The 22800-nt window shown below is 41.9% G+C and overlaps 1 protein-coding gene across 3 annotated transcripts in view; it reads left to right on the top strand.

The window, feature by feature from the left end:
• The window catches only part of BAIAP2 (BAR/IMD domain containing adaptor protein 2), a 207228-nt gene that overhangs the window by 83245 nt on the left and 101183 nt on the right, over nucleotides 1–22800 (top strand). For all 3 annotated transcript variants that reach the window (XM_089690996.1, XM_089690993.1, XM_089690995.1), the window contains one exon: nucleotides 13113–13199. In XM_089690996.1, coding sequence (XP_089547122.1) covers nucleotides 13113–13199 — 87 coding nt within the window. The remainder of the gene's footprint in view (nucleotides 1–13112; nucleotides 13200–22800) is intronic.

Below are 22800 nucleotides of genomic sequence, written 5' to 3'. Positions count from 1 at the left end.
TTAAGCACGTGACCATGTGAAATGCGTTAACAGCTGGCACAGTCCTTTTGCTGTTTGTCCACTGGCGGGGGGTTATAACCGTTCCTTGCTCTATCCAAAATGGAAAAAAGTTTTGCCTATAACTCTACTTTAATCCTTTTGCTGCCACCATAACTATTACGATGGTGGCAGAACTGGCATGTAAAGAAAACTCCTAGACGCTATAGCATCCAAGAATTGATTTATATTTTTTCAGCTAGTGTCATGTACAGGGGCGGACTGACCATTTGGAAACTTGGGCACTGCCCGAGGGCCTGGGGTCAGTAGGGGGCCCCATGAGATGCCCCTGGTACCTTTTTCATAGGCTTTTTTGGGTTTGGGCAAGGACACAGGGGCCCCATGATCCCCTATTGCCTGGGGACTCCATGAGTTGTCAGTCCGCCCCTGGTCATGTATCACTGATTTGGGTGGCTGTAGGTGGGAAGAAACTGATCAATCTGTGCTTGATCTACTTCAGCACATGCAAGAGGTGACATTAGTGATCAAATAGACATGTGAACTGCACTGTGCTATCACCTAGAGGGCTTGTCAGTGATAGCAATAGTAATAGTATAGAATAAATAAATAAAGCTTTAAAATAAAGTTTAATGACATACCGTAATTCAAACCAGCCATTTAGATCTGCACATCTAAATGTTGAAATGCCCAAATTAGGTGTACTTTATGTAATTATTGGACTCGTTCTGATATGCTATATGACAATAAGAAGCATGTTAGGTAGTAGGAGGTTTTATTTAAGACTTATAGATATTGTTTTTTGTTTTCTCTAATTTTCTCTAATATTCTCTGTAAAGGACTTTGGCGGGTCCTGGTAATAATGGATAGCCTAATATTTTCCCACCTATCATTCTTGGGGAGATATTTGACAGCTATTACCATCTTAACGAGAGCTTATTTACACTTTTGTACTATTAAGTTTTTGAACCTTGGAAGAATGCTAATGTGCAAAATAGCTGATGTCCAAAACAATTTGTTGTTTATACTCACTCATTTTTAAGATGATTGCAGCCAATAGGCATCACAATATGGCAGTGCATGCTCCATGATTGACAGCTGGAGAGGAGGAGTGGTTCCTAATACTTTTTAAATTCACCCACATGTTTAACCACTGTTACAGGCTCAGGGTTCACATGTTTTCATATTAAATATCAATTTTCTACAGTTTCACTGGGATTATGCTGTGTGGTCAGATTTCCAAATAATGCTATATACAGTATTTCCTTTATCAACAATGGTCAGGAATAATAACAGAAATGTCAAAATATTTGTATCTTTTGTATCTAAAATAGAATATTTTACATTGGAATGCTCATGTTCATGGGTTTGTTGGCCAACTGCTGTAAAAAAAAGCCTGCTTTTTGCAGGGCCGTCTTTAATATTGATTGTACCCTGGGCAAACATTTTCTTAGCCCCCCTCCCCCATACAATTTTGCTCTCTATCCCAAGATCCCAAAAAATAAGCAAACACACACATAGACTTATCTCAAAAACCTTTAATATTGTAAGCATAAATAGCTGGTCCCCAGTCACTGATTGGTCCAGGCTGATTTGTGTCTAAAGGTTACTGTACATCCTTACTGCTCACTGATTGGTTGCTAGAGGTTACAGCACATCCTTATCACTGACTGATTGGTTACTAGAGGTTACTGCACATCCTTACCACTCACTGATTAGTTCTTAGAGGTTACTGCACATCCTTACCACTCACTGATTGGTTCTTAGAGGTTACTGCACATTATTACTGCTCACTGCTAGAGTGAGTGAGCAGGCACAGGACAGGAGATGTCAGGAAATTTGCAGTACTTTGTCTATGCAGTGATCAGTGTAAAGTTGCCAGTGTCAGGTGTGTGTGCTGGTGGCAGTCTATGGGAAGAAGGACCTACCTGGCCACCCGGGCTCATCATCCACTCTCAGAGGTCCGAGGCTCTCAGTGCCCCATAACAATGGCTGGGCACGGGGCAGCTGTCCCTTTTGCCCCCCATTAAAGTTGGCCCTGGCTATTTGCAGAACCCAGTAGCTCAAGAGGCCATGTATATACACACACATGTGACGGAGAGCAGTTTGTCAAGCATCTGTGGTAGTGAACCCTTGTAGATCCCCAACTCGGGGTTCCTCAGGGCTTGAAGTCTAAGGCCCAGCCGGCTTCTTCACCAGGGCCCTGATAGTGGGGACAGACTTGCAGCAAGCTGGAACCAGGTCGCAGCCCCCAGGTTCACCCAGCCCAGGATGCAGAGACCACTCGCATATGCAGAGTACAAACAACGGGAGACATCAGGAAATCTAGGAGACGAGCCAAGGTCAAAATGGCCAGCAGACAAGCACAGACAGTTGACAAAGCCGGAATCGGTACATGGGTAGTTAGGCACAGGATACACAAATAGTAAGCAAATGGGAACTCAGAGAACTGTGAAATTGCTCAGGCTGGACTGAGCATATCTATATATAAGGAAGAAAACTGGGAGGCGGGCCAGGAAGTGATGGAAAGGAAAGGAAATAAAAACCCACAGAATAGCAGGCGACACCTATAGATGAGCACAGAGCCAAACAACACATGTGAAGGAATCACAGGACCAGCAGAAAGACTAACTTGACACAGTGACACAGTTACTCATCCTTTATTAAAAGCTCAGTCTGAGATTTCAGCCAGACAAAGCAAGTCTAGAGGCAGGGAACCACTATTGTTAACCCATCGTGCTCTATGAATCTTCTGTCATGTTTTTATGTTATTTGTAATACAAAGGTGGTTACCATATAGTTACCATATAGTGAAAAACTTAAAATCAGTTTAGAAATGTATAAATTTAAAATTTGCCCTAAAATCATTATGGTTTCCCATTAACACACTTGTAAAGCTGCCTTGGAATATAAGTACAGTATTTCTTAGTGTTCCTATAAAACCCTGATGTAACGCACAATAATATGTACTATATCCACTTATCTTGGTTAGTTATCTGGGGAGACAAAACAATTCTGACTACATATACGATACATGTACTCACAGGAAGATGTGGGTTACTGCCATGTGGCTTGGAGCTGATGATTACTCATTTGATATCTACTTGTGAAATTATTCATTGGTGCTTTTTTATTTTTTATTATATTTTTTTGCTCTTTGGTTCAGTAAAACTTTAAATATATAAATAAATGTGTACACATGGCACTTGTTTCACAGCACATTATTACTATGTTTCCTATAGTGAGGGCACAGCAAAGCTCTTTGTTGTCCACTCCAAACCACACAAGGTGTCTGTGTGTGTGTGTGTGTGTGTGTGTGTTTGGTGGTGGTGGTGGGGGGGGGGGGGAGGGTTGTTGTATGCTCATGAACAACATTTTTTTTCAACTAATCAGCTAAGAATAGATAGGTAAATATATAAAAAAGAAGATCCTAAAACTCCACCTGTTCCACCACATGTAAAAGCCAAATTAGCTTTTCAGCAGGAAATCAGTGGAGGCCTTCCCCTCCTACCAGCATCATAATATTCAAAAAGTGTGTAGCACAATTCCACTGATAGGCATGGTCAGGGGTCACACTTCTTCAGTAGACACAAGCAAGGCCTTGCATTTCCAGTTGGTCTCAAGTCTGGTCCCTAAGCTAGTCCTGTGCTGTGAAAGAGGGCCACGTTGCAGCAGCCATATCATCCTAATGAGTGCAACAAGAACCTTCTCTGTTCATTCCACTACAAGGACAATTAACTTCAAGTCACCACCTACTTCTGCACAAGCAGGCTGCTGCATATGCTGTATACACATACATTGTATACACCTTTCATAAATAGGCTGTGCTCCTCACCTCTAAGAGGCCTATACACCCCCCCCCCTTAGTAATGTCACGTTTCTTTATATACTTTTATCCAAAGCCAGTACCAACACTTTGCAGAGGTGTTTGTGAATTTTATTGAGCAATATGTAAGTGACCAAAAGTTTGGTTACAGAACATTTACTGCAGTCCATATAATTGGCAGTAACAAGTCCAAAAGTCCTTGGCCATAACATCCAGAAACTGGTTCTCAATAAGGTGCAAATGTCCCACAAACTCTACTGGGGGGTGCAGGGGTGCTCACTTACTCATAAAAGTTATCTGTACATTTCCTTTTCAGGCACTAGGCCTTATGACATCTCTTTCCTCAGAGGTTGCTCAAGACCAATTTTAAACATAGCACTGGCAGACTGGGGTCTGGCATCTGGACCAACTTTACTGTGACCAGATGGGGTTACTTTAGGTAAAAAAATAAGTCTGCTCTGAGGTGTTAGACAACAAACACCTGGTCCTTAAACACATGTTGACCCACATTAAACTTGTAGCACTTGGGAAACTTCTGTTAGGCCAACAACCAGGGGAAGTTATTGTATACATAATATATTTACAGGTATTTACAAATTCAGACAGTAGAGGGCAGCAGATCCCTACACATGCAATGTACTTATTTCCTGCAGACTTAAATCGGAGCTCCACCCAAAAGGGGAAGTTCCGGCACTGGTGAGTGAGAACTGCCAGTGAAACTGGCTGCAGTGCATACACTGCTGGATTGTGGGACAGGTGAGTGGCTGTTTTTTTTAAAAGTCATCAGTCAGTTTTTGTAGCTGCTGACTTTTATATTTTTTTAGCTTTGACTGGAGCTCCGCTTTAAGAACTGAAGTCACTGGTGAGCTGCACATACACTTTGCACTATCCAAACCACCAGTGAAACTTGTAATCGAGCACAGACAGCTCATTACCCAGTATTAGGCCTCTTGCACACAGTACTGATGTTTGAGTATCAGCATTTCTAGATGCAATTTTAGTGTCTTTTTGTCAGTTTGTGTTGTGTGTATTTGCATGTATGCACATTCGCACATACAATACATTCCATAGGCAAAGTCTATGAAAGTTCAAAATAATTGACAACCCAGGGTCCATCATGCTATCTTGGAGATCTACAATTGGCAGCACAGCTGTGCTCTGTGACATGATCTGAGAGGAGAGTGTGTGATCTGAGCTGTCTAATGGCAGCTCAGACAGGCATTAACCTCCTGATTATTTCAGATTTTTGCTGCTGAAAGCGGTACCATTATTTTGCATGGAAATATGTCGTTTTTTTATTGCAGGCCTGTAATTTTTAGAAATAACTCACTGAAATCTGTCCGAACAAGAGTCTAGTAAACATTCCGGATATGATAAAACTTGAAACACGAAATCATAAATTATAATTTAATAAATAATCATAAAAAATAATAATATAATAATAATAAATTTAATTCAATAATATAATCAAACCAAAAACACTGAAATCTGAAATATAGCGCCAAGTTCGCACATCGCTGAGCAAAGTCGCAGAATCATTTGCAGTGTCTGATGACCAATTTCCCCACAAATCATTATCACTCAATTCTGCAAGTGGTTCTAATTTACTATCGCTGTTTTCTAGATGGTCTAAAACCGATTTTGACCTAAAGGGACGCTTTTTGGACGCCATGGACTTTTCTAAGTTTCCAGGCAGAAAGAACAGTCAAAATGCAGGCAGGGCACAGGACAAAACACTAGGGACAAAATGTATGTGAAATGCATTGAAACAGCAATGTTTTACTATGTAATAATCGTTTTAAAAAATTTAATTTTTTTAAACTTTCAAATTTGCCGCTGGGTCCGGCGCCCGTATGTCCCGACATCACAGGGACAGGAACACGGAAGCCGGATGCCGGATATGATAAAACTTGAAACACGAAATCATAAATTATAATTTAATAAATAATCATAAAAAATAATAATATAATAATAATAAATTTAATTCAATAATATAATCAAACCAAAAACACTGAAATCTGAAATATAGCGACAAGTTCGCACATCGCTGAGCAAAGTCGCAGAATCGTTTGCAGTGTCTGATGACCAATTTCCCCACAAATCATTATCACTCAATTCTGCAAGTGGTTCTAATTTACTATCGCTGTTTTCTAGATGGTCTAAAACCGATTTTGACCTAAAGGGACGCTTTTTGGACGCCATGGACTTTTCTAAGTTTCCAGGCAGAAAGAACAGTCAAAATGCAGGCAGGGCACAGGACAAAACACTAGGGACAAAATGTATGTGAAATGCATTGAAACAGCAATGTTTTACTATGTAATAATCGTTTTAAAAAATTTAATTTTTTTAAATTTTCAAATTTGCCGCTGGGTCCGGCGCCCGTATGTCCCGACATCACAGGGACAGGAACACGGAAGCCGGATGCCGGCATTGGCCGGAGGAGATGGCCGGGGACGGTGCAGGGGACACATCGCGGGAGCGAAGGACAAGGTAAGTGCTGCAGTGAATCCCTGTGCAACGCCGCATGGTAAGCCCGAGTGTAGCTCGGGGTTACCACTTTTGGTACTGAAATTTTACCCCGAGCTACACTCGGGAATACCACTAGGGAGGTTAAAACAGTGCACTGGCCATGCATGCATGTTTTCTGCAACACTGTTTACAAACAATGCTCAGGAAAACCAACCCACATAGCACATTTTAATGCATTGCAGTTAATTTTGGTGCAGCACATATAGCATTTGTAATGTGCTTATAATGTGGTTTTGAAGCATTTTCTGGATATATTACATCACTGACTCCCAGCATGCATTTGCATATCCTAGACATGTGAGCAAAAAGAAAAATTCAATTCTTTGAAAGCTGCGTTTTTTTTTTGTTTGCTTTTTACACAGGATGCAGGCAGGGCTTTTCAAAATGCAGTGCACAGATGTGAATAGGTAAATAGAATTTCAAGGGATTGTTGTCAAGCAGCAAAAGTGCATAGGTGTGAAAGGGCCCTTAAACTGAAAGTCTAACTGGGCTTTAGGCTGGCCATACACCTTTCTTACAATTCTCTGTCCAATTTCTGCCCTATTTCCTTTAGATTTACCTTCAACTATGTAGTGCAAGGGCCTGCCTAATTGGATACAAATTAAAGCATTGTTTAGGTTTGACCTCATATGATGTGGTTTTGGGTAAATCTAAAATAAATTTCTCAAGAAAATTGCATAATGTATGGCCAACCTTAAGCCGGCCACACATGGGTCAAATTCTGAAAGAATTTGCTTTCGAAAATCTTTTTAAGAATTTTTGTTCGAATTTCACACCATTAGTGGGTCACAGAAACGGCCAATTTTTGTGTGACCATCGAATTTGAGTGATTGGGCATGGAAATTTGCTGAAAAACGGATGAATTTCGAATCAATGATCGGAGAATCGTGCAAGAAATATAAAGCTGTGACCTGGAAAGAAAAGAAAATTCTTGGCCACGAAAATTCTTTTCTGTAGCAACATGTGGAGAAATTGAAGGCTTGGTTGGTTGAATTTTGAAATCAATGGTGGCACCAATGGATTACAAAACACACAAAATTTCTGATTATCCAAAGAAAATTTGTTCGGAATTCGACCCATGTATGGCCTACATTAACCCCTTCCCGCCGGCGCCTCCCAGCCCTTTAAGAGTTTCAGACGCCGGGAGGCAGGGTGGGTGGGCGTGGTTTAGGATTCATGTGACCGCCGTGATGCGTCATCACGGCGGTCACATGATCTGGAAAGGTTCCGATCGAAAGAGCGGACCGGGACCTTTCCGTGAGTACCACACGTGTGCTGGGAGCGCGCAGGGCGCGCGCTCTCAGCACATATGTTTTTTGCTACATGAACGCAAATGTGCGCCTGCTCGGCGTCTAGGCCCAGACGCCGGGAGGCCGCACATTTGTGTGCGGCTGGCGCAAAGGGGTTAATGTCCATAGTCTGAGCACAGGTGCATGTTAATCAGATAAAATGTTTTATATGATAGAAATTTTAAAAAGCGACCTGCCCTTTGCCATGAGACCCATAGCCAACACGCAAGTCACAATTTCTTTCCGATCGCAGTCACTTAAGAATAAAATTAATTAATTTTGAAATGCACTTCTTCAGGGAAGCCTACCCCACCTCCACCTAAGAACTGTACTTGAATCACCTCCACCAGACCATCCCCCGCAGCTATCACCTTTTGTATCATCTCCCCCTTCCTTTAGATTTTAACCAAGAGCAGGGCCCACACATTCCTTCTGTACTGAAATGTATTGCAATTGTATTGTTTCCCTTACATTGTAAAGCGCTGCGCAAACTGTTGGCACTAAATAAATCCTGTATAATAATAATAGTAAGAGTTAAATGCAGTTTTTTTTTTTTGTGTACATTAGCTTGTGAAAAAAAACCTTAGAGGTATGATTAATTTTTTTTTAAATTAGGAAGCATGAGTCAAAGAGTTTTATTAATCTTTAATTATTATTAAATTATTAATTTTAATTATTATTTATTAATCAGCTCAAAAGCAGACTCTAATTTTGCAATTAATCTGAGCAGACTAATATTCTTGAAATGAGACATGATAAAGTACAAAAGCAGAGCTGTACAGCTCAGCAGGCACATGTATTGAGAAAACATGTCTGGTCCCAAGTACATAGGGAACAAAGCATCTACTTTTGTTATGGGGGGATGCTCAGCATGTACCCACAAAAATATTTCTGAATAAACCATGGTTGGTCTTGCTTGTCTACTTTAGGGTCTCTGGGTCAGCTACACAAAGAAAATGTCAGTTCCTTATTTTTAATGATTCTATCAGTGAACAAATAATGATATTTGCTAATTTAAGGTCTTGAAGACCTTGTTATGAATAAAGCCAATGCTTCAGAGACAGAAAAGCTGATGTGATATATCAAAGAAGGCACATAATCTCTGCTATAGGAATGTGCTGCTGTCCCACTGTGCCAACAAGTGTACCATAAGGCAACTGCCTTTTTACAGAGTTTGTATGTCAATGGCTCATTCTAACCCTGTAAGGCAGCAGACAAATCATGTCTGGGGTGCTGACTTTAGACTCTCATACAGGTCAGTTGTCACAGTATATACAGTATTTATAAACCACACAAACATTTTTATATTGGTCGGATATAAAAATAACAGTAAACTGATAACATTTACAAGAACTGCATATTTACAGGTGAAACTCCAAAAATTAGAATATCGTGCAAAAGTTCATTTATTTCAGTAATGCAACTTAAAAGGTGAAACTAATATATGAGACTCATTACATGCAAAGCAAGTGTCAAGGTCCTACCTTTTCCCTGAGGTTATGTTACTCCATGTGCTGGCGTCCATCTTGGATTCTGCTGTGCATGATGGGAATCCTTTTATATCTTCAGGTTTCTGTGGTCCATCCCCCAGAGGGGCGTGGCTGATGACATATAAGCCTGTGGCCCGCACATGCTCTTTGCACTTGTGTCTTGTGTCTTTGTGTTGCTATTACTCTGTTCTGACTCTCGTGACTCTCCTGGTATCTGATTCGGCTTGTGACTTGACTATTCTTTGTATTCTCCCTTGATCTGACCCTCTGTTGCTGAACCCGGCTCGTGACCTGTGATTCTCGTCTGCTGTCCTGTACTGTTTTGTCCTGTTGTTGTTGACTCGGCTTGTCTGACTACTCTTTTGTCTCTTCCACCAGCTACACGCCATTGGCGGCGGCCATTACCGCAGCTGAGGTGTCTCGGGGGCCGCGACCTGGTTCCTGGCTGCGTCAAGTCCATCCCCACCATCAGGGGCCCTGGTGAAGGACAGCCTGGGACTTAGACTCCGCGCCCTGAGGGACTTCGGTCTGTGGGTAGTGGTTGTCGTCAGCCAGTGCGTTACATTGTTAGGCCTGCCTGTCCGTTCCTCGGCCCCTGCCCTGACAGCAAGATAGTTCAAGCCGTGATTTGTCATAATTGTGATGATTATGGCTTACAGCTCATGAAAACCCCAAATCCACAATCTCAGAAAATTCAAATATTGTGAAAAGGTGCAATATTCTAGGCTCAAAGTGTCCCACTCTAATCAGCTAATTAAGCCATAACACCTGCAAAGGGTTCCTGAGCCTTTAAATGGTCTCTCAGTCTGATTCAGTAGGAATCACAATCATTGCTGAATCTGTAGAGGCCAATCTGCTGATAGCTTTAAAGCAGAATTAAACCCTCCTATCCTTTACAGCCAAGGAAGCTGCTTCTGTTTGATCTGCAATTGCCATGGTGCTGCACATGTGACCAGTTATGACACCAGCCATTTGATGGTTTGACAGTTTGGTTGAGGACACAAGCAAATGTGACATTTAGCAATCCCAGCATTCCAGGGATGTAACTGTTTATTGAAACTGTAAATCGATGGGTTTGGTTTCTCTTTATGATTTACAAGTCTCAAAAAACATTTACATTCCCGGGAATGCTAACTGTCACATTTGCTTGTGCTGTCAACCAAACTGCCAAACCATCAAATGTGTCATGACTGATCACATGTGCAGAACCATGGCAACGGCAAGTCAAACAGAGGCTAAGATGGCAGTTTCCTTGGCTGAAAAGGATCGAAGGGTTTAGTTCTGCTTTAAGTTCATTTGGAACACACTGCAACCACATGCCAAACGCTTATGATTGTGGTGTGTTTTATACTATAAAATCCCCTTGGGATTGAAAAAAACATTTAGACATTCAGGAGGTGCCAAGATTACCTCCTAAATGCCTGCCAACCACTGCTATACTGCTCTCTGAAAAGTGATCCCCCCAGAGCGCTTTTCGGAGGGCAGTAAGCATTGCTAACTGTCTGAAAGAAGTCTTCGACTAGGGGTGTCCAAGCTTTTGACTTTCTTGGGCCACATTGGAAGAAGAGGAATTGTACTGGGTCACACATTAAATAAACTAACAATAAGGATCGATGATTGCAGAAGTCAGGCAGATCAAGAGTTAACAATCATTGATATAGATAATGCACCTGAGTAAGAAAACTTCATTTTTTTTCTATATTTTTTATTGTAAAAGAGGGCAATGTAAAGCTAGTACGATATTTGACATGGTTTTTGATAAATTAACGTTTCAATACCTGGTTCAATGGATATAGTAGCAATTCTCAATAAATTTCCAAGGTGCTCATCAAATATTTTAGTTCTAATTTTGTCATTTGTGTGCTTCATCCTTAAAAATAGTTGATCTCAAATATAGGTGTTGCTGCAAACTGATGACATGAATAAGATGTGATTGTGAAGAGTGGGGTGTTTTTCTTTGGGAAGATTTATTTCAGGTACTTACATAGCACTATCAATTTACGCAGCGCTGTTACATATATATTGTGCTTTCACATCAGTCCCTAACCCTGAAGCAGCGTGCAATCTAAGGTCCCTAACTCACATTCATACATATACATACTAGGGCCAATTTAGACAGAAGCCAATTAACCTACCAACATATCTTTTTTGGACTGTGGGAGGAAACCGGAGTACCCGGAGGAAACCCACACAGGTACAGGGAGAACATGCAAACTCCAGGCAGGTGGTGCCGTGGTTGGGATTCAAACCAACAACCCTAGTACTACCAGGTGGAAGTGCTAACCATTTAGCCACTGTGCTTCCCAGAAGATAAAGCTTTAAAAAGTCTAGTAAAGAGGCACTGTCAAATTTTTCTTTGGCTGCATGTATTCGCTAAGTGTAAATGCATTTTTTTACAAAAAAGAACATTTTAAATCAATATTTTTAGATAAGGTTACGATTTTGTGTTGGGCCACATTCATAGCCGTCTTGGGCCGCAGGTTGGACCCCCCTGCCTTAGAGACTGTGATACATTAGGCCAGTGGTGGTGAATCTGTGGCACGCATGCCGCAGCTCGAACGCAGAGCCCACTGTCGGCACGTGAGCCAAGTCGCCCAAGCATCGCCCCAGCAGCTGAGCTAAGATAACAGCGCACATAGGGGCCATGCGCATGATTGGAAAGGAGTAGCTGCACCAGGCGATGACGTCACAAGCCATGACTCATTAGCCTCGACTCGTCCGAGCTTTTGCATGGCTGGTCAGTGCGCTGCCAAGGATATATATATTGGACTGGATGTGAGTCTTAATACATTCGTTTTTATTAACACAGGATTTTAGCTTGTGCTGGTGCTCAGTGGAACTTTGCCCTCTTGTGTTGGTGGTCAGTGAAACTTTGTCCCCTTGTGCTGGTGGTTAGTGGAACTTTGCCCCCTTTTGCTGGTGGTCAGTGGAACTTTGTCCTCTTGTGCTGGTGGTCAGTGGAACTTTGCCCCTTATGCTGGTGGTCATTGAAACTTTGCCCCCTTGTTCTGGTGGTCAGTGGAACTTTGCCCCCTTGTGCTGGTGGTCAGTGGAACTTTGCCCCCTTGTGCTGGTGGTCAGTGGAACTTTGCCCCCTTGTGCTGGTGGTCAGTGGAACTTTGCCCCCTTGTGCTGGTGGTCAGTGGAACTTTGCCCCCTTGTGCTGGTGGTCAGTGGAACTTTGCCTCCTTGTGCTGGTGGTCAATGGAACTTCTTACCCTTTGTGCTGGTGGTCAGTGAAACTTTGCCCCCTTGTGCTGTGGGTCTGTGAAACTTTGCCCCCTTGTGCTCGGGGTCAGTGGAACTTTGCCCCCTTGTGCTGGGGGTCAGTGGAACTTTGCCCCCTTGTGCTGGGGGTCAGTGGAACTTTGCCCCCTTGTGCTGGGGGTCAGTGGAACTTTGTCCCCTTTTGCTGGTGGTCAGTGGAACTTTGCCCCCTTGTGCTGGTGGTCAGTGGAACTTTGCCCCCTTGTGCTGGTGGTCAGTGGAACTTTGCCCCCTTTGTGCTGGTGGTCAGTGGAACTTTGCCCCCTTGTGCTGGTGGTCAGTGGAACTTTGCCCCTTTGTGCTGGTGGTCAGTGGAACTTTGCCTCCTTGTGCTGGTCGTCAGTGGAGCTTTGCCTCCTTGTGCTGGTGGTCAGTGGAACGTTGCCTCCTTGTGCTGGTGGTCAGTGGAAGCTCTGTTATTGTATTTTTCTTTTAAGACAAAAGATGTTAATATATGTTTTTTTTCAAAACTAAAACCTCAGTATTCAGGTTTAATTGCAGTGTTGGTATTTTGCGATAAATACGTGGGTTTGGGGTTGCAGATTGGGCACTTGGATTTTAAAAGGTTTGCCATCACTGCATTAGGCCAATGGTTAGGAAACCATAACCTGCCCTTGTGATAGTGGTTTTTATAGCAATATGATTGGAGTAATGCCTATAGAAAATGTAATTGAAATATAGTTTGCCAGACTAATAAAATTGTCTTTCGTGTTGCAGGTGTTACGGTAGCAGCAAAGGGCTACTTTGATGCCCTTGTGAAACTTGGCGAACTTGCAAGCATCAGCCAAGGATCTAAAGAGCTTGGTAAGTTTTATGTATTTATTAATTCATCCTTATATCCATTTCCCTCCCCCCAGCCTTGCACTTGGCTCCTTCATGCATTGAGTGTTCAGTGTCTAGGACCCTTCAAGATCAGGGATTCATGGCAAAGCTGATTAAACAGGAAGCTCTGCTTTCCTGCGGAGAGCCAGAAATTCCTGTTAACTCTCTCCTTCCACATACAATTGCTTAGACGTGAAATATGGTGTGGCTCCTGCAAGGGGAATGTAAAATGAACTAATCCTCAGTTTCTCCTCTGCTCCTTCCTTGACATCATTGCCAGCTCCCTGCTTTTCTGAAATTAAATTGCATTCCCCGTTTTGCTGTCCTGGCAACGTGGTCAGTTCTCCCTAACACTGACAGAATGGATGTGTGAGGTGCGCGGATAGTCAGTGCCTGGCTCTCCCATGGCCTCCCTCTTCATGCCAGGGTTACTTGTCTCCATTTACACCTTTTGTTGCCCAAGTGACCTTCAAAGTTATGCAAAACGGTTTGCTTTAAGTTAATGGCTGTTACACATTCCGTGAAACGGCTTTCTATGTCAGGAAAGCCCTGAACTCAATTCATAAAGGTTCAGCTCTATTCATTTTATTGCTGTTTCTGGGAGAAGAGGAAGTTATACTATATAGGCGCCTTAATGCAGTATGGGTCTCTTTATTATTCTCCTAAGTCATGGGAATGAATATATCTTGATGGAAAACTAAGGATAACTGAGGAGTTTTAGTGTCTTAAAGGAAATCTCTTTAAAGACTTAGGTAATACTAATAGTTAGGGGGCAGTAAAAATAGGCAGTTAAGTTGCAGTTTAACACCCTTATTTAAGATGCAAAGGCAACCTGATTGGAGTATACAAATGATGCAGTGCTTGCTTTGCACTGCAACAAGATGATACCCTTTGTTTCATTTGAGGGTGGTATTGTGAATGAGGGGTTCAAGTGAACAGGGCCGCAGTTGTGAGCCAAATGCAGGGCTCGTGGCTGCGGCACAGTATTCTAATTCAAACAGCCCGTTTGACTATCAAAAAAGTGCAGGAATTCAGGAGGTGACAGTATCCCCTACAGAGTCACACTGGTGTAAATGAGCACTTAAAGCAAAACTCCGGGCAAAAAACTTCTTTATATGTCCTTTTTGCAGATTTCCTACCTTCAGTGAATACATCATCCATCTTCTGGTTCACTCAGCCGTTGCTGCTCTGAAATACCTTATTCAAATAAAATCCTTAATTCTCTTTGGTTTCCTGTTTGTAAGACCAGTGGCTGCTATGCCCCTTATCCCCCTAACCACTAGAGTTGGCACATCCCATCTGTAGTTCTTTCTCCGGGAAGCAGTGATGTAATTCAGCCCCACTTGCTGTGGTGGGCAGACCGGGACACTCAGACATATTCAATATGTACAAGCATAGTGCACCTGCCGACATTCACTACAATTCCCTGTGGGTGATGGGAACTGTAGTTTCCTTTTACTGCAGAGAGAGAGGAGAGGATATGATGTATTCCTTGCTGTTACACCTCCTCCTTGGCAGAGCATATGCTGATATCTTTTGAATTACAGAGAGGAGTTCATGAAAATTCAAATAGATTTTTCTGCTAAATGGTAAGGATTTTCAAAATGTTATTAACTGTTAGTGTTTTGTGTAGGGGGTGTACTAATGGGTGATTTTTTTGCCTCTCCCGGAGTTCTTCTGTAAAGCTATTTCTATTGACCAGGTGCACTTTCCATGATCATGGTACTACAATATCCTGGTTATTGGCAACATTTCTCTTATTCTTCTCTTATGGCGTAGCTTATGCCAGGCAACTGTGCATCTGCCCTATAAGAAAATCTCAAAACTAATATTGTCCTACAGTGGAAATTATACATGTGCTGCTCCGCTAAAATAGTTGTGAACTGGTGGGGTTGGTCTTAAACCACTTCAATACTGGGTATATATATCTAGGTAGAGAGATTCCCAGTCTCCAAGCACAACTCCTCCTATGAGTGCTAGCCCAGATCAGGAACACATTATAGAGGGTGGCTACATTCCACATGCAGTGGGCCATGTAGAGCCATGTAGCCACCCTCATAAAGAAAATGTGCTGAAACAACTTTTCACATACATATTTCCACATATAGAATCTGACATTTCTATTCAAAGGTTTTTAGATGGCCACTTATTAAGGTAAGGAGTATTATATTTGTTTTTGGAATTGGTTTTGGAGACCATTTAAGCTCCTTTTAACTCCACCTCATAACCACAACGTGTTCACCATACTATGATTAATGCAGTCTGTCATCTACGCAGACACCAACTTCCATGACTGAGTATTTCAGCTATGCAGCTGCGTGATTAACAATGTGCTAGTTCTCTAGAACTAAAAGATAATCTGAGTCACGTTGCCCTTCAAGAATGTTGTAATTAGGGTAAAATCAGTTGGAAACAATATTCATTCTTATTGTAGCTTGTGAGGGTACATTTTTTTTATGGTGCAAATCTAGTGACATAACCAAAGGAATTCCTGGCTAATGTAAAAACCTCAGTTTAGCTTATAGTTATAGTTATTAAATGTTTTCTGAGCACAGAAACATAAGGTGTATGTCCAGCCAAACATTTTATTTTAGTTTTGGATAAAGCTGGGAAAGATGACATCCCATCATCTATCTGGGGCTCCTTTAGAAAGTTTTCCTTTAATTGTGATCACAGTGATAATTGTTATTTATAATATTATTATTATTATACATGATTTATATAGCGCCAACCATTTGTGCAATAATGGTTTTGCAAGAAAGTGAGGGAAACTCTGCTACAGGGGCACAGACAGAAATAAACAACTTATGGGGGCTCTAGCCTTCCCCTACTCTATGAAGAGTTTATTTCTGTCTGTTTTCGCATTTGAAGATTTTTCCTCACTTCCTATGAGGTTAAATAATTGACAGCAGGGCAAAAAGGCGAGTGGAAGTCTCTCTAAAGGTTTCCATACACTAGTAGAATTCCTTAGTTTAGCAGATTCCTTAATGCCCACAAATTACATAGATGGACAGATCCCCACTGCTGGGCTAATGTTTTCTGACAGCCCCTAGCAGTGGTTGTCAGAATACCTGAACAGTGCCTGCTGCTGGCTGCAGGTGCTGTGCAGCTGACAATTTTTGGCCTAATTCCTTCGACCAGAGTCAATTAAGTAATTGACTTTTGTTGAGTTAGAATTTCGGTTGATTCAGAGGAATGGACCAAAATTTCAACAGTGTTTTGTCAGCTTAAGGGTCCCTATACAAGCTGACTGTAAATCAACTTTAGCTTTACCAACACTTTATAATGTGAGAAACTACCTAAACTAGACAATCAATGTATCTAATCAAGAAGTTTCTTGCACTACATGGTTGGTAGATCTAAAGGACATTTTACAATCAAATTGTAACTTTGGGCAGCACAGTGGCTAAATGGTTAGCACTTCCGCCTGGTAGTACTAGGGTCGTTGGTTTGAATCCCAGCCACGACACCACCTGCCTGGAGTTTGCATGTTCTCCCTGTGTCTGCGTGGGTTTCCTCCGGGTACTCCAGTTTCCTCCCACACTCCAAAAGACATGCTGGTAGGGGAATTGGTTCTTGTCCAAATTGGCCCTAGTATGTATATGAATGTGAGTTAGGGACCTTAGATTGTACACCCCTTGAGGGTTAGGGACTGATGTGATTGTATAATATATATGTAAAGCGCTCTGTAAATTGACGGTGCTATATAAGTACCAGAAATAAATAAATGTGTGGTGAGCTTAACACAGCCACATGTAGTAAAAAGATATGACAAGGGGTTCATGCTTTATTATGTGTTCAAAATGAATCTTTGTAAATCTAGCCAGGTGCTTGGCTAAGAATAGACGATGAAAGAAACACTGGCTACATCTGCTCTCTGTAGCTGTAGCCCTGCAGTGCTGAACTGGTTAACAGCTATATCAGTGAGGTATCATGGTTAGCCTTGGTTAGCTAGTCATCATGGGTATGTGTTTTGATCCGTGACACCTCACTGATACAGCTGTTAAACAGTTCAGCACTGCAGGGCATGCCCATGGCAACTAGCTAACCGAGGCGTGCACTTCCGTCATGGATAAAACCCACGCTCACGGTGACAAGCTAACAAAGGCGTGTTCCGTGACTGGGGTAAAGAGGGAATGAGGGGGACTTTGAGCATACAAGCATACCCTTTCACAGTCCACACCACCACTGGCCACCACTACAGGCAGATATGAATCTTATATACAATCTGGTGCACTCTAAGGGTTGGGGATCAGTCTAGCAATTTGCACACCCTTCTAGGATTCCTACAGATATCCTACAAGCTAGAACCCCGGTATTAATCACTCTTCCACTGTCCACAACCCCCCCTCCCCACACACCAGACACACAACAAATGGTAGCTTGCCATCACCCAACAGGTTGTCCACAGACTGGTCTGCTGGGTCACCACACACACACAGATCTCCATCTGACATCTGCTAATTTACAATCTGTATGCAATCTGCTAACATGCAGTACAATTGCATACAGACTGGCAATGAACTTAGACCAAGCATATAGACACTACAATACAATAATCTCTCCGGAGATATGAGCCCAAGCATAAGTACACAGAAGTCACTTATTAATTTTATGATTTAAAGTCCAGAAAGTGGGCAGTGCATAGAATATGTACAAAGAAAAAAAGTTACAGAAAATAAAAAAAAATGACAAAAAGACAAACAATTGGCTATTCACTATGAAATAAAAAAGGGAATAAAAACAGAAATAAAATGTTACCAAGATTTATCTTGTGACTGGAGCAAGTCAAAGAAAGTCCGCAATTCACTAGTCATATGGAACTGGCTCCATACGAATCACCCCGCCCATATCTCAGAGTCACCTGGATGCAGAGCAAACAGTGGACTAATCACTTTGTCTGACCGGATGGTGAGCTGTAATATTGCTGGGAGTGGGGAGATGCTGCTCTGCGGATTTACTATCTACTGCTAGAGAGACTGAGCCCTTTAGGAACTGACCATACATCCATCTAGTCCACCTGTGGTAAATTAAATTGATTGGACATGATTTGGAAAGGTACGCACCTTGCTATAAAAGTCTCACAGCTGACAATGCATACTGTGAGCAAAACCGATAAGGTCAAAGGAACTGCCTGCAGATTTCAGGATTATTGCAAGACACAGATCTGTGGACGGTTAAAAAAAAATTCAGTTGCACTGAAGGTTCCCAAGAGCACAGTGCCCTCCAAAATTCTCAAATGGAAGAAGTTTGCCACAACCAGGACTCTTCCAAGAGCTGGTTGCCCGGCTAAACTGAGCAATCAGGGGAGATGGGCCTTAGTAAGAGAGGTGACCAAGTACTCGATGGTCACTTTGACTGAGCTTCAAAGATGCTGCTTTACTTGGATATTGCTGGATTCTAATTATTTAACAATATTTAGTGCATTAGCCTCTATGCATATACCCTACTGGAATTAATGTTCTCTAATTTGTGCTTAAAAATTGCATGGTACTTGAAAGGGATTGGAACTACCCACTAAGTACCCCTTATTTGCCTCAGTATAAATAAACTTTGAAAGTATGTTGGAAGGTTCCAACTAATATCTGCAGTTTTTTATGTGTTTTGACACCCAGATCACTGGGGTTTATTGCGTGCAGTGGTGCATCGGCTGAGGGCTGGGTTGCACCCTGTTGGAGGGGTATGTGAGTGTAGGTAGTACTGCTCAGAATGTTGGAATACAGTGTTCATATATTTTATGCAACAACTACATGTGAGTGTGTGTGAGTGAGTGTTGAGTATATATATATATTATTCAACCAGTAGATGGCAATGTTTATAGGTTTGTATCTCCATCTATAGTTAAACTCTGTCTTTGTTTTATAATAAAGTTCCTGTTTCCTGTTAGCAGAGAAGCAGCAGATAAATGCATGTGGACTGTGCACTGTCTTTTCTGTAGGGCTATATACAGAATCTCTAACACGGAGTGTGGCTGGAAGTCACGGGAAGTAAAAATGTTCACATATGCCATGATGTAGAGATAAAACATGGGGTGTAGTTTACCCAAGATGGGACTTGGAGTTAGGGAAAAAGAGAGACTGAAAGTCATTTAAGCCGCAGTGGATCAAGTTAAAGGTAGGCACACTGCTGCACCAATCTGAACCATTGCACCAGTGAATCGTTGCACTAGCTAAGCCAATATTGTGTCCCAAAACAGCTTCAAAGAGACTGTTAGCAGGAACAATGTGTTTCCCATGAAGTTGTACCAAAACATTTAAGTTTGTGTCTGGAGAAGTTAAATGCTGAACTGTGTGAGATCTTTGTACCAGTATTGTAAAGAGAATACCAGTAAACTGATTTATTTATTTAGAGTCTGGTCTAGTCATTTAATAAAGATGGGTTTATGTGGCCAACACAGAATTTATAATGAGAGGAATGGAGAGTGTTTTAAGTTCATGTGTAACATTATATACAGAAGGAAGAGCAGACAGTTTGGCATGGGGATGGTGGTGGCCGGTGACATAGGATTCCAAGTCTAAGCATGTCCTTCTCAGTGGTGGGCCCCTATTCTAGGGTCGGTGCACCGGTACTGTGATCCGCTTTCAAATTCATGGGCTGGAGCAAGAAATGATAGCGAGCTCGTGGAGGGTATTTCATTTTCTGCACTGTTAAACTCAGGAAGCTCTGTGGTCTGGTGCCAGGTTGAATGGGAACCAGGGGCGGACTGACAACTTATGGGGCCTCCGGGCAATAGGGGATCATGGGGCCCCTGTGTCCTTGCCCAAACTCAAAAAAGCCTATGAAAAAGGTACCAGGGGCATCTCATGGGGCCCCCTACTGACCTCGGGCCCTCGGGCAATGCCCAAGTTTCCAAATGGTCAGTCTGCCCCTGGTGGGAACAGACCCATGTCACTGGCTGTAGGGGAAATGGGATCCTTCTGGAGTGGGATGTGCAGGATGATTCAAATTATGGCTACCTGAGGAAGGTGAGCTCACACTCTTTGTTGATGTAGTGGCAAGTATAGTGTGGTTCTATTCTACAACACATCTATGCAGCCATCATTATGTGCCAAGCTAATAAACACATGCCTCCATGCTGTCAATACAGTTGGTTACTTTTGTAATGCAAAGAAATCAACCACTGTGACCTCTGTCATTTCTGGAGACTGACAGAAGCGAACACTTTCATAGGTGTGTTTTTTTTTGTTCCCGTTGATTTCAGTGGAAATGCATGTGTGGTTAAACAGTTTAATGTAAATGCAGCCTAAAAATGACTATATATAAAACTGCCTTCAATTCACTGTTAGTTATCCACCGGTGACCAAGCAACGTTTCAGGTACAGATGACAATGTGTGTGCCTGCAATGGGGACGTATGGACGCAAGAGTAACTATTCCCTTCAGTTTCTGGCAGGGGTTGACTAGTCTTCAAGACAAAATCATTGACAGTCTAATGTTGTAGTTTCGTGAGAAGTGTCAAATGTTCTTTAGAACCCGCCAGCTGAGAGATGGGTTAGGACACGCAGGGACCAAATAACTGCAACAAATAACTAAAAAATATGGCCTCTCTAATCCAATACAATTCTCCGGAAAATCCTATGGAGATAGACTTTCTGAAATCATCTCACTTTCCCCCCTACCCTCCACTATTAGGCTCCATGCACACGTTTTTTTTAAGATCCTAGAAGCTTTTGTCATCATATTTATTTCTGCTCCTAGAAGCTAAATAGTATTATCCTTTGTGCCCATGCACACTACTTTAGACTATTAGTGTTTTTTGAGCTTCAGTGTCTAGGAGTAGAAAAAAAATTGTTTTTGTAGAGTTTTTGGTGTGTTTTTCCAGCAGAAGAAAAACTCTAAATGCTCATAAATGCTGCTAAATGCTACTAAAACACTCCTAACAGATTTTTCAAATTTTTTTTTCCTTTACATGTACTGTAAAAATGGCTAATAAAACGCTAATGCTCCTAAATGCTCCTAAACGCTTCTGAACGCTACTAAAAACATTATTACCAGCGTTTTTTATCCAGCGTTTTTTCTAGCATGTTTTTTAACTTAAAGAAAAATACTAGTGTGCGTGGAGTCTTACCTGTATTTCTGTGATCAAGATAAAGAGAGACTGTAGTGAAAGAAAAATGCAGACTACCATAACTGACCTTTACTTCTGAAAAAGCCATTTGGATGGCTATTATTCTGATCCAATGTCCGAAAAACATGGAACCTCAGACCCAGGGGGACAAGTTTTAGGAGTTATGATTTTATTGACTTGCTGTTTGCTCTGGCTCAGTGAGTAAAAGTGTTGAAATAAGAGACAGACTAGTAACGAACTTTCAATAGAATGATATCAGCAATGGCAGTCCACATATTTCTTTCATGACAGATTTCCTTTAAATGATAGCCTAGAGGTTAAACAAACGCGGAGAGACTAGAAAGTAAAAGGTACAGACAGCGATGCTGCATTTTGAGAAATACTGTTCTGAGTTGCATGGCTGTCATGCTGATCCAGTTGCTTTGTTACTATTCCGAGTTACAGACCCAGAATAAGTACACAGATCAGAAGGCCTCACTTTGTCCTGACTTTGCTTTCTATATGCTTGTTCCAGGTCAACAATTCAAAGTATTAAAAAGGGAGACAGCCAGGTAATGAGCATTTTTAGAAGGAGGTCAACTGAGGCAGTGAATTTCTGCAACTTCAGCATTGAACTTTTCCTAAAGCATCATAGGCATTCAAATCAATGTCATTTACAGGAATTGTCTTGACAAATATAGGTGCCTTTAAACCAAGACTATGAAAAACTCTCATTACATGCTATATAGCGGAGTGTGTATATTCACAAATCCACTAAAGCATTTGTTTTGTGCAGAGTGAATTATACCTGGTTAATCCTGCCTTCAGCTGAACCTCCCATCTTCCCTGTGCCCCCATTGCAGTCTAAAAATGTGTAGACCAATCTTTGTCATCTACTGAGCATGCTCCAGTTTCAGTTTCCTTCTAAATTCTTCATTTCCTCCTTTTTTCTTATTTGTGCAGCCTACATGAGTAGAGTCACACATGTGAGTGTATACTGAGTGGTAAATGACATTCCCTTCTCCTTCGTGTCCTCATATTGCTAAACACTCTGGGGGTGGGATATAGTATCCTGATTGTTTACATTCTCACAAGAAGAAACTCACAAAAAAGCTTAGTTTTAATATAAGTCAGTATTAAATATTTTAAATGTAATTGCTAGTACCTGTAAAGTAAAAAAGATGCTCTGCATCCCTGAACTTCCTGTCAGGGAGTACGTCACCAACAACATACTTTTCAACAGAACACCATAATTGAGACTAAATGCGCTTAGCACCAGCATACATTGTGCTTAGCACCAGCATACATCCATGCACAGTTATTCAGAAAATATTGCAGATCTGAGCCGATTGATCCATCTGAAGGAGGGACCAGAGTTCGGCCATTTGTGTTTGTTGCCGTCTCAGGCTGCTTGGGCATGTTACTTTGTAGTCTGAGGAACACGCACAAAAATGGTAGCTCTGGTGGGGCTCCACAAGATGTGCAAAGGAAAGGAGCAACCCTTAGTCACCCAGTGATTTCAACTCAATTTCAGGTG

Source organism: Staurois parvus, unplaced genomic scaffold (assembly GCF_062004578.1).
Source record: "Staurois parvus isolate SC_StPar_1 unplaced genomic scaffold, SC_StPar_1.0 ptg000548l, whole genome shotgun sequence".
NCBI classification, from domain to species: domain Eukaryota; kingdom Metazoa; phylum Chordata; class Amphibia; order Anura; family Ranidae; genus Staurois; species Staurois parvus.
The sequence above is the reverse complement of the archived record's forward strand: the minus strand, read 5'-3'. Positions and strand labels throughout refer to the sequence as shown.